The sequence below is a fragment of the Nycticebus coucang genome, chromosome 10 (assembly GCF_027406575.1).
Source record: "Nycticebus coucang isolate mNycCou1 chromosome 10, mNycCou1.pri, whole genome shotgun sequence".
NCBI classification, from domain to species: domain Eukaryota; kingdom Metazoa; phylum Chordata; class Mammalia; order Primates; family Lorisidae; genus Nycticebus; species Nycticebus coucang.
The window spans coordinates 45,846,267-45,859,355 of record NC_069789.1 but is presented as its reverse complement, the minus strand read 5'-3'; the positions used below and the strand labels follow the sequence as shown (position 1 = coordinate 45,859,355).

Below are 13,089 nucleotides of genomic sequence, written 5' to 3'. Positions count from 1 at the left end.
AAGACAAGGAAATAAAGGGAATCCAAATGGGAACAGAGGAGGTCAAACTCTCCCTCTTTGCTGACGACATGATCTTTCACTTAGAGAACCCCAAAGACTCAACCACAAGACTCCTAGAAGTCATCAAAAAATACAGTAATGTTTCAGGATATAAAATCAATGTCCACAAGTCAGTAGCCTTTGTGTACACCAATAACAGTCAAGATGAGAATTTAATTAAGGACACAACTCCCTTCACCATAGTTTCAAAGAAAATGAAATACCTAGGAATATACCTAACGAAGGAGGTGAAGGACCTCTATAAAGAAAACCATGAAATCCTCAGAAAGGAAATAGCAGAGGATATTAACAAATGGAAGAACATACCATGCTCATGGATGGGAAGAATCAACATTGTTAAAATGTCTATACTTCTCAAAGCAATCTACTTATTCAATGCCATTCCTATCAAAATACCAACATCGTACTTTCAAGATTTGGAAAAAATGATTCTGCGTTTTGTATGGAACCGGAAAAAAACCCGTATAGCTAAGGCAGTTCTCTGTAACAAAAATAAAGCTGGGGGCATAAGCATACCAGATTTTAGTCTGTACTACAAAGCCATAGTGCTCAAGACAGCATGGTACTGGCACAAAAACAGAGACATAGACACTTGGAATCGAATTGAAAACCAAGAAATGAAACTAACATCTTACAACCACCTAATCTTCGATAAACCAAACAAGAACATACCTTGGGGGAAAGACTCCCTATTCAACAAATGGTGTTGGGAGAACTGGATGTCTACATGTAAAAGACTGAAACTGGACCCACACCTTTCCCCACTCACAAAAATTGATTCAAGATGGATAAAGGACTTAAATTTAAGGCATGAAACAATAAAAATCCTCTAAGAAAGCATAGGAAAAACACTGGAAGATATTGGCCTGGGGAAAGACTTCATGAAGAAGACTGCCATGGCAATTGCAACAACAACAAAAATAAACAAATGGGACTTCATTAAACTGAAAAGCTTCTGTACAGCTAAGGAGACAATAACCAAAGCAAAGAGACAACCTACACAATGGGAAAGGTTATTTGCATATTTTCAATCAGACAAAAGCTTGATAACTAGGATCTATAGAAAACTAAAATTAATCCACATGATAATGTGATAATGTGATAATTTTAACCACATGATAAAAGCCAACAATCCCACACATCAATGGGCAAGAGACATGAATAGAACTTTCTCTAAAGATGACAGATGAATGGCTAACAAACACATGAAAAAATGTTCATCATCTCTATATATTAGAGAAATGCAAATCAAAACAACCCTGAGATATCATCTAACCCCAGTGAGAATGGCCCACATCACAAAATCTCAAAACTGCAGATGCTGGCGTGGATGTGGAGAGAAGGGAACACTTTTACACTGCTGGTGGGATGGCAAACTAGTACAACCTTTCTGGAAGGATGTATGGAGAAACCTCAAAGCACTCAAGCTGGACCTCCCATTTGACCCTGCAATCCCATTGCTGGGCATCTACCCAGAAGGAAAAAAATCCTTTTATCATAAGGACACTTGTACTAGACTGTTTATTGCAGCTCAATTTACAATCGCCAAAATGTGGAAACAGCCTAAATGCCCACCAACCCAGGAATGGATTAACAAGCTGTGGTATATGTATACCATGGAATACTATTCAGCCATTAAAAAAAATGGAGACTTTTCATCCTTCGTATTAACCTGGATGGACGTGGAAGACATTATTCTTAGTAAAGCATCACAAGAATGGAGAAGCATGAATCCTATGTACCCAATTTTGATAAGAGGACAATTATTGACAATTATGATTATGGGGGGGAACAAAGTGGGAAGGAGGGAGGTGGGTGGGGCCTTGGTGTATGTCACAGTTTATGGGGACAAGACATGATTGCAAGAAGGAGTTTACCTAACAATTGCAATCAGTGTAACCTGGCTTATTGTACCCTCAATGAATCCCCAACAATAAAAAAAAAAAAAGAAAGAAAATCAAATGAGCCAGGCATGGTGGCTCATGCCTCTAATCCCAGAGCACTTATGAGGCCAAGGGGTTGGACTGCCTGAGATCATGAGTTCAAGACCAGCCTGAGCAAGAGCAAGACTTTGTCTCTGAAAAATAGCTTGCCATTGTGGTGGGCACCTATATTCCAAGCTACTTGGGAGGCAGAGGCAACAGAATGGTTTAAGCCCAAGAGTTTGAGGTTGCTGTGAGGTATAATGCCCTGGCACTCTACCAAGTTGACAAAGTGAGACTCTATCTTTAAAAAAAAAAGAAAGAAAGAAAGAAAAGAAAAGAAAAAAGAAAACCAAATGAGATCTACTCTATTACTCTGGAGTTTTGGAATGCAGTGAAAGCTAATTGCAAGGTATTAACTTCTGTAGACTTTACACATGACCTTTCTTCAATAGGTGCATTGCAATTTTTATGTCACATTTACTCTTTAGCTGATTTTAAAAGTAATAAAAGTTCATGATTGAAAATACAAAAAAAAAAAAAAAAAGGAAGAAGTTTATTCTATGAGAAAAGCCTTCTCTGAGACTCTAAGAAATGGGAGGAGTCAATACTTAGGAAACCTGAAAGGCCTCATTCAGCTTGTCTTCCTCTAGCCTGGGGTAGACCAGCACGTGATGATGAGGACACTCTGTCCCTGGGCTATGTTGAAAGAGTGCAGGGTGTGGGCACAGTTCCTCAGTGTGCAGTGAGGGACAATAGGCACCCTTTGGCGTCATATTTCAGGGCAGAAGGCTCTGGGGCACCCCACTCCTCTTGTCCCTGGGCTCACCCTTGTAGTTTTGGGAAGAATACTGACAGTACTCCCACAGACAGAGAAAACTCAAAGGCAAGGCCCAAATGCTATGATTCTTACAATATCCCTACTAAACTCAAAGAATAAACTATATTATTCTAAGCAAAAATAAATAAATAAATAAATAAATAAAAATAAATTTGCTGAGGTTAGATTTGTGGCCTAGGATGTGGTCGATTTTGGAGTATGTTCCGTGGACTGATGAGAAGAATGTGTATTCAGTTTTTTGGGAATGAAATGTTCTGTAGATGTCTGTTAAGTCCAGATGTTGAATGGTTGAGTTTAAATCTAAAATTTCTTTGCTTAGCTTCTTTTTGGAGGATCCATCCAGGACTGCTAAAGGGGTGTGAAAATCTCCAACTACTATGGAAGTGGAGGAAATCGAGTTGCTCATGTCTGTTAGAGTTTCTCTTATAAATTGAGGTGCGTTCTGGTTGGGTGCATTAATATTAATAATTGAGATCTCATCATATTGATTATTACCTTTAACAAATATGAAGTGTCCATCCTTATCCTTAATTATTTTGGTTGGTTTAAAGCCTATTGCATCTGCGAACAGGATTGCAACGCCTGCTTTTTTCTGCTTTCCATTTGCCTGGAATATAGATGACCATCCCTTCACCTTGAGTCTATATCTGTCTTTTAATGTAAGATGCGATTCTTGGATGCAGCAGATCTCTGGCTTGAGTTTTTGTATCTAGTCCGCCAACCTATGCCTCTTTAGAGGACAATTTAAACCATTCACATTAATTGAGAGTATTGATAAGCCTTTTGAGAGACCGGTGGACATTTTTAATCCCTTTGCGACTGTGGAAGTTGGAATTTGATCAAAAATTTTTTGGGTGGGTTTACTTTTGTGGTGGAGAATTACACTGGTCTTTATGGAGGATAGGTCTAAGAATGTCCTGGAGAGCTGGTTTAGTTGTGGCAAATTTCTTCAACATGTGAATGTCGTTAAAGTATTTAATTTCTCCATCATAAATGAAGCTCAGTTTAGCTGGGTACAGGATCCTGGGTTGAAAGTTATTTTGTTTTAGGAGATTAAAAGTCGATGACCATCCTCTTCTAGCTTGAAATGTTTCAGCAGAGAGATCTGCAGTTATTCTGATATTCTTGCCCTTGTAGGTAATGGTTTTCTTTCGTCTGGCAGCTTTCAGAATTTTCTCTTTCATATTAACTTTAGTGAAATTGATTATGATGTGTCTGGGGGATGTCTTATTTGGGTTGAGTCGTGCTGGAGTTCTGAAACTGTCTGCTATCTGAATTTCGGAATCTCTTGGCATGTCTGGAAAGTTCTCCTTCATAATCTCATGGAGAAGAAACTCTGTGCCTTGTGAAGTCACTTCATCACTTGCGGGGATCCCTATAAGGCGAATATTGGTTTTCTTCAAATTATCCGAGAGCTCTCTGAGAGAGTGGTCTGTTTTTGCTCTCTATTTCTCTTCTTCTTTGAGGGGTTGGGAACATTCGAAAGCTTTGTCTTCAATGTCAGAAATCCTTTCTTCTGCTTGCTCCATTCTGTTACTGAGGGATTCTACTGTGTTTCTCAGATCTTTGAGGGATGCAACTTCTTGTCTCAATGTGTCGAATTCTTTGGTCATTTGGTCTTTTAATCCGTTGAATTCTTGAGATAACTTTTGGAATTCTAATTCAATCTTAATTGCTATCCAGATCCTGAATTCAATTTCTGATATCTCAGCTATTTGTTTGGGCATGGGGTCTTGTGCTGTTTCTGCCCCATTGATCCTTGGGGGAGTTGGTCATACTGCCCGAGTTTTTGATTATTCATACTGATTATTCATACTGCCTGAGTTTTTCTGTTGATTTCGCCTCATGATTGTTTTTCACCGTTGCCTCCGGCTGTCCTCAGAGTTGGGGAGGTGTCTCTCCAAGATTAGACCCCAGCGGGATCACTCCATTGTTGCTGGATCTTTGTAGGGAGTGACCCTGTTTAGTTCCTCTGGGGCTGCTCTAGCTAGGGAGTTCTGGTTGTGGAAGCAGCTCCGGTTGTGACACACCCGGATCCAGCAACAGGGCTGGGGGTGGTGCGCAAAGTTCTGGGAGTGCCAGGTGCCCAATGACTTTGGCACAGAGGGCCCAAGGCTCCAGCAGTCTCTGGCCAGGAGAAGGGCTCTGCGCAGAGGCAGGGACGGCTCCAGAAGGCATGCAGCTACCAGAGTCCCTGTCCAGATGAACGGGCTAGTGTGGAAGCTGGGAGGACACAAGAGGGAGGACGCAGGGTTGCGTGGCTCCCGCAGTTCCTGGTCAGGGAATGTGGAGGCCCGGTGGGTGCAGGTCACCAGTCGGGGGTCGCTGCACAGCTCTTATGGAGGTCTGGGTGGTGCCACACCCAGGAGTTTGAGGCTGCTATGAGCTGTGACGTCATGGCACTCTACCCAGGGCAACAGCCCAAGGCTCCAGTGTGCCAAAACCGTCTCACTCTACCCCTAAGGATTAAGGCTGTAAGGCAGCTCAGCCCCGGCCTTTAGGCTGCTCAGTCAGTAGGTTACTTTGACCCGCCCAATCCTTGCTCTGAGACCCTGAGGGTGGAGCTTGCCGGGGCAGTTCTTTTGCAATGGCTTCCTGCCCCCAGCTCAGTGGCTCAGTCTGGGGCCCCAGACAATGCCCAAAGTTCTCCACACTCCTGCTCAAGCTCTCCCGAAGGCAGTTCAACTGAGTACCAAGTCCAAGAACACCGAAACAGTTCACAGGTAAGGCCTTTCCGGTTTGCAGTCTCACTGCTGCTTGTACTTACGGTTGCCGGTGTGATTAGGTTGATCGAACACACGCAACCACTTGCCAGTTTTCCACTGTTTTTGTCCTCCTCTTGGGGTCCAGAAGTCCCTTGCTGGCTCCCTGTATCCTCAAGGGCTGATTATAGGCAGATCCCACCAGCCAGAGATGCCTGGAGTCTTATCTCCCCAGGCTCGCTGTTCCCAGTTGCAGGGAAGCTATTACTCGGCTGCCATCTTTAATCTCTCTTTTTTTTTTGCTTTTAATTAAGATTAGACTAAAGGGATATTTGTTACTCATTGAATTTAGAAACATTAACATCAACCACTAACTAACTTAGTGTAAAGATTAATTAAATTTCTTCAAAAATTACAAACAACAGTTTCTGAAAGCAAAGTGTTCTAAAGACATGTTGAAATAATTTTATAAATAATTTAGCGTGAAAACAAAGACTTTAGCAAGTATTAGGCTCTATTAATACTCTATTAATTTTTTCTTTATGATGACTTTAACGTATTTTTATTTAATATAGACATTTTAAAAGCATATATCTCTGAATTTTTCATTTTTTCTTTTAGCCCAATGAATTTCAACAGAGTGAACATACTCATGTAACCAGTGCCCGGAGGATACCATTTGAACCAGAAACTCATTTCATATAGTTATGAACACCTCGAAGGTAACCGTTATCCTAACTCCTAACACCACAAATTAGTTTTTTTATTAATGTGCCAGGATTTTGTTTCTTAATTTTTTTAATTTTAAATTTTCAATTAATATAGGGACATAATAGTTGTATGTATTTTTATCTATATTTATAATATTTCAATTTAGGTATGCAATGTGAATTAATTAGAGTAATTTGGATATCCATAGCCTCAGGCATTTAACATTTCTTTGTATTAGGAACATTACAATTTCAGTCTTTTAGCTATTTAAAGTACACCTAACTCATATGCTGATTAGAGTCTCTTTGTTGTGCTATCAAATATTGTCCCTTCCACCTTATTAACTGTGCTCTCACACCCATCATCCGTCTCCACTTCATCCTCCCCACGGTGCTCCCCCCCAGCCTCCTGTAACTGTCATTCTACTCTCTACCTCTGTGAGATCAATTGTTTTTAATATTCAGGTCCCACCTGTAAGAGAACAGATGACATTTACGTGGCTTGTTCCACTTGACATGATGTTCCTGGAACTGTTCCCCAGTTCCAAACCTCCGGATGTTTTAGAATAAACTTAAATTGAAACATTCTCTTTTCTAATTTTACTCTAGTCTGCTTAAATTTCAACACTAAACTTCAAAGTTGAAAGGACTGTATGTATTATTAAATCCTTTATACAAACCTAAACTACCAGATAGTTATGGCCAGAGTCAGTTATTAATTGGATGAAACACACTGTTTCCTGAAGTGGAAAAACTTTAAATCACTAATTTATGTCCCTAAACAATTATTCTCTACCTGCCAGCTTCTCCTTGGATAACACATATTAAAATAACAGAAGCAAAAGTAAAAATTGAGAAGTGAATTCTGTATTCTGCCCAACATTTTCCCAAGTTTTATTTCTTTCTCATGTAGAACATGTTTAATGCACAAATTTATTCCAGTAATTTTCCTCTCAGAAACACTAAATTTATTTTTATTTTATGAACGTATGTTCATCAGATGTGCATATGTGCATATTTAAATATGTGCATATTTAATGGCTTAAAATGATGTAAAACTTAAGTATAATGACAATTTTGGAGAGCAAGTGTCAAAAAAAAAGTATAGTTGCTAAACTGCAGGCTTTATGCATTTCTTAGATGGTAAGTAGTACTAGCTAAACTTGTATGAGCTATAATAATTTGTATTTTGATCCAAATTGCTGCAATAACTCACTTTCTTAATTACTATGTTCTTTTGCAGTGAATTTTATGAATTTAGTAGTAGTTTTAGCCTTTGAATATATGATGTTGTTGACAAATATGAACATTATGATATGAAATCTTACCTTCAAACTAAGGATTTTTTCTGCGTCTGGCTGTATTATTGATCTCACTTACCCACTCTTCTGTCTGGCTGTATTATTGATCTAATTCCCAATGGCAACTCATTTGAACATTAATCTGCAAATGACCATAATTCTAAAATATTTCTGACACATTAGGAAAGGTCCTCCTGTACATATTTACTCATCAGTGTCATGTAAACACACCCCCATTTGTGATTGAACAGATTTGTTGTAAAGAAAATTTCAAGTCACTCATCAAATACAAATATAGGCTGTTCCTTTGTACTAATAAATTCACATCACGTAGGAAGATGATGAAAAATGGGAAGGCTAAAATGCTCATGAGGATAATAAGAATGTCCTAAGTATCCATTCTTCTCTATGAGAACTCCATGATAGAGTAGTGGAAATATTGATCACGATCCACCACGGGGTAAGAAAACTGTGATTTTATCTGGAGTTTTTAGTGAGAAAAACATATTTCACTAACTAGTTTAGAAAGATTTACCTTATCTTCAGGTGAATAGCAAATGTGCCCACAGACATTATTAGGTTTTTGACACCTCACTGCCTTGCAGAGCTCACCACTGCGGTCCTTTTGAGTTTTAGGGCATGAATAGAATGTTTTCCGTAAGAGATCATATCCAAGAAGGATGCCATTTGGCTTCCCTGGAGACACCCAATCAATCTGAACAGATCTGCAATAGATAGAAAAATCAATACTTCTGAAAAGAAAACATTTAATATTACTCTTATTGGCCTCACCTACTTTTCAATTAATCTTTCAGATTGGTCAAAAGTCTATTTTTAAATAAGCTCCTAACTAAAAAGTGGCAGCTAGGTATATTAACATATATAATAAATACTAATATATAGATACACACACTCATATATGTGACTACCATATACATAGTAATATGTTTTTTTGGTGGGGTTTTTTTTTTTTTTTTTTTTTTGCAGTTTTTGGCCAGGGCCCGGCTTGAACCTGCCACCCCAGGTATATGGGGCTGGCACCCCACTCCTTGAGCCACAGGTGCCACCCACATAGTAATATGTTTTTGAGAATCAATGAAAACTATTTTAGCTCTGGAGAGAATAATACATGGCGTATCACTGTTTTTGACTAATCAGGAAATCTGCAGAACACTTGGTTTGATAAGCAAAGATATGACACAAACAACATAACTTGATAAATAGAGTGACAATTAGAATATGTGGCACATCTAATCCCTACTTATAACCATTTTCACCTTACCCTTCCTTGGCTAAGAGTGGTGCTCAAAGAGATGCCACTGGGGCACTGCTATGGGATTCCTATGAAGGTCCCTAGGAAATTTCAGTTTCTTGACACAGCTGCCACCTTCTGTCTTCCTCAGTCTTTATCCTACATTTGATGTCTGCAACTTCAGCAATCGCCTTCCAGTCATTTGAAAACAGTCATAAGAATCACAAAAGATGTTGTGATGGTATTTTTAGTGTTGAACCGATGCAAACAACTATCTACAGTTGACCCTTGAACAACGCAGATTGGAACTGTGTGGGTTCACTCCTACACAGATTTCCCTCCATCTCTGCGCCTCCTGAGATGGCAAAGCCAACCCCAGCTATTCCTCTTCCTTCTCAGCCTACTTAATGTGAAGATAAACGTTTATGGTCAACTTCCACTTAATAAATGGTAAATATATTTTCTCTTTTTTATGATTTTCTTAATAACATTTTGTTTTCCCTAGCTTACTTTTTTATAATACAATGTTGTAAGAATACAGAACATTGGAGTACATATAACAATACCAAATATGTGTTAATCAACTATGTTATTAATAAGGCCTCCAGTCAACGGTTGGCTGTTACTAGTTAAGTGTCGTGGGGGTCAAAAGTTATACATGGATTTTCCACTGTTTGGGCCTCAGTGGACCCAACGCCCATGTTGTTCAAGAGTCTACTATATTTCAAGAACTATTTTCTTAGGTGTCTGTTGTCATGTGTTTTGTTTCTTGGAGCCAAAATAAATACACAAATTGATAAATTCTTTAGTGTTACTCATGTCTTTCAAATATGCTTTACTTTGATATATCTTTTTTTTTTTAACTCAAATAATTTATTTCTCCCGTAACTCTTTAACTAGTATAGTCAGACATGTTTTTTGGTCAAAAGTATAGGAATTGAAGATTCTCATAGCAAATACCTTTACACCATAACATTCTTTTTTTTATAGTATATTATATATTTTTATTAAATCATAGCAGTGTACATTAATGCAATTATGGGGTACAATGTGCTAGTTTTTATGTACAATTTGAAATACTTTCATCATACTGGTTAACATAGGCTTTACAATAACAATTTCTTAGTTATTGTGTTAAGACATTTATATTCTACACTTAGTAAACTTAACATGTACCCTTGTAAAATGCACCATAAGTGTGGTCCCATTCTTAAAGAAGATGTTGATTATTAAAAATGGACTCACAATTTTATTTTAAAATCCAAGTATACTGTTCTTCTGTGGGAGGGATGGGCATACAATGCAGGTATCACACCTGATCATAACTTCACTGCCTTTCCAATGATCTATTAAATATTTCATTTTCTGTAGTAAATGAGATTGTAACATACAACTATACATACAGGAGAGAACCCCGAATGAAGTGATTTACTCTGAGGTGAATGTTGTAGAACTTTAATTCTCACTTTGGTCTACTTGCCAGGAAGATGCTGCCCAGATCACACAGCCATACTTTTTCCTAATAAGCTCTACAAACACAAAGTAAAGTTTTTAATAAAATCCCTGAGATTTAGACATGACATATTCTTGTAGCGTAGCATGACAAAGAAAATTTCCTCTTTGCAAAACGCTACATAAATGTAAAAATAACTATTTTTGTTATTGTTTTTTTTTTTCAATGTAGAACTCTGATATTTAAGACTAATTCCTTTTTCTATTTCTGGAATTTCCAACCCTAACTTACTATTAATCAATCATAAATAGCTATCAGATTCCTTTTTACATATAAGTCATTCCGGTAGGCATTTTGGAGGAAATCAAGCACTCAGAGCCATGTCCCTATACTTCAAAAGTCTTACAATAAAAATCTCTTAGTGACTTAAGTTGACTACTTTTCTGCCATTTTGTGAAATAACATTTTAAATATACCTTTCATTTTAAGGAGAAATACGTTCTTGCAAGCCAAATTAATGGATGGAGCCTATCAGAATTCCAAGTGACATCACATATTAGGAATTCAATTAAGCCCAAACATTTACTTTAAAAAGCAGGAGTCAAGATAAACCTTGACATTTTAATAGACTGCTAAAGAAAGGAAAATTATTATTTTATTTCTGGAGGGATACAAATACAATCCATTCAGTAATAAGACTCAACAGATAGCAAATGTCACCCATGAGAGAAGTTTCACAGGTGACTCTTGTAGTAGACACTGTTTCAATTCTAAAGGGGGTAGGGTCAGTCTAGTGAAAAATTCCATCAGTGTTTGTCTATATGGGAAAAATTTAATTTCTCATTTTTGTATCTTATTCTGGCAGGATATAAAATTCTTAGCTGCTTGTTTTTCCTTTTAACACTTTGAAAGTGCCATCTCATTCTCTTCTGGCCTATAAGTATTTTCATGATAAATCCACTATTATTCCACTATTATTCTGGGTTTTACTTTATAGGTGAGTAGAAGAGATGCTTTTTCTCTTGCTAATTTTAAAATTCTTTCTCTTTAAACATTTTCAATATAATATGCCATGGTGAACTTCTTTCACTGTATTTTCCTGGGGATTGCTGGCTCTCCTGTACTTGGATATCTAAGTTTCTTTCTAGATTTGAGAAATTTTCATCTATTATTTCCTTGAATAGGTTTTCTAAACTTTTTGATCTCTCTTTCCCCTTTAATACCAGTAATTTGTGAGTTTAATTGCTTTATATAGTCCCAGACATCTCAACTACTTGTTCATTTTATTATTATTTTTTTCTTTCTTTTTATCTGACTAAATTTTTTCAATAGACTAGCCTTCATGTTTTGAGAATCTTTCTTTTGCTTGGTCTAGGTTATCAGTAAGGCTTTTGACAGTATTTTATATCTCCTTCCAGAATTTCTTCTTTTCTTTTCTTTTTTTTTTTTTTCTTTCAAATATATCTATATTCTTGGTAAATTTCTAATTTATATCTTTAAGCAATTTTCTAATTTCCTTGTATTGGTTCCAGATTTCTCTTACATCTCACTGAGCTTTCTAAAAAATATTTTTTTTTTCTGGAAATTTGAGGAATTCTTTTTGATTGTGATTTTCCATGGATAAATTGTTGTGTTCCTTTGATAGTAACATGTTTTCTTGCTTGTTCATTTTTCTTGGGTCCTTCCATAGGTAACTGCATATCTGATGTAGAAGTTGCTTGTTCAAATTTTATTTTATTTTTCTTTTTATTGTTGGGGATTCATTGAGGGTACAATAAGCCAGGTTACACTGATTGCAATTGTTAGGTAAAGTCCCTCTTGCAATCATGTCTTTCCCCCATAAAGTGTGACACACACCAAGGCCCTACCCCCCTCCCTCCATCCCTCTTTCTGCTTCCCCCCCCATAACCTTAATTGTCATTAATTGTCCTCATATCAAAATTGAGTACATAGGATTCATGCTTCTCCATTCTTCTGATGCTTTACTAAGAATAATGTCTTCCACTTCCATCCAGGTTAATACGAAGGATGTAAAGTCTCCATTTTTTTGAATGGCTGAATAGTATTCCATGGTATACATATACCACAGCTTGTTAATCCATTCCTGGGTTGGTGGGCATTTAGGCTGTTTCCACATTTTGGCGATTGTAAATTGAGCTGCAATAAACGGTCTAGTACAAGTGTCCTTATGATAAAAGGATTTCTTTCCTTCTGGGTAGATGCCCAGTAATGGGATTGCAGGATCAAATGGGAGGTCTAGCTTGAGTGCTTTGAGGTTTCTCCATACATCCTTCCAGAAAGGTTGTACTAGTTTGCCGTCCCACCAGCAGTGTAAAAGTGTTCCCTTCTCTCCACATCCACGCCAGCATCTGAAGTTTTGAGATTTTGTGATGTGGGCCATTCTTACCGGGGTTAGATGATATCTCAGGGTTGTTTTGATTTGCATTTCTCTAATATATAGAGATGATGAACATTTTTTCATGTGTTTGTTAGCCATTCATCTGTCATCTTTAGAGAAAGTTCTATTCATGTCTCTTGCCCATTGATGTATGGGATTGTTGGCTTTTATCATGTGGATTAATTTTAGTTCTCTATAGATCCTAGTTATCAAGCTCAGATAGTAAAAGAGGCAGAAAAGAAGAGAGAAAAAGCAGAACATTCACTGTCAGAATTATGGGACTTTATGAAGCGTTCCAACATACGAGTTATAGGAATTCCAGAAGGGGAAGGAGAATGCCCCAGAGGAATGGAAGCCATACTAGAGAATATTACAAAAGAAAATTTCCCAAACATCACCAAAGATTCTGACACACTGCTTTCAGAGGGATATCGGACCCCAGGTCTCCTC

At 37.5% G+C, this 13,089-nt stretch overlaps 1 protein-coding gene across 1 annotated transcript in view; it reads right to left on the bottom strand.

The window, feature by feature from the left end:
- Positions 1-13,089, bottom strand: part of USH2A (usherin) — an 868,259-nt gene that overhangs the window by 195,060 nt on the left and 660,110 nt on the right. Inside the window, exon 48 of the mRNA XM_053607912.1 lies at positions 8,072-8,261. Within this exon, the coding sequence (XP_053463887.1) occupies positions 8,072-8,261 (190 nt within the window). The remainder of the gene's footprint in view (positions 1-8,071; positions 8,262-13,089) is intronic.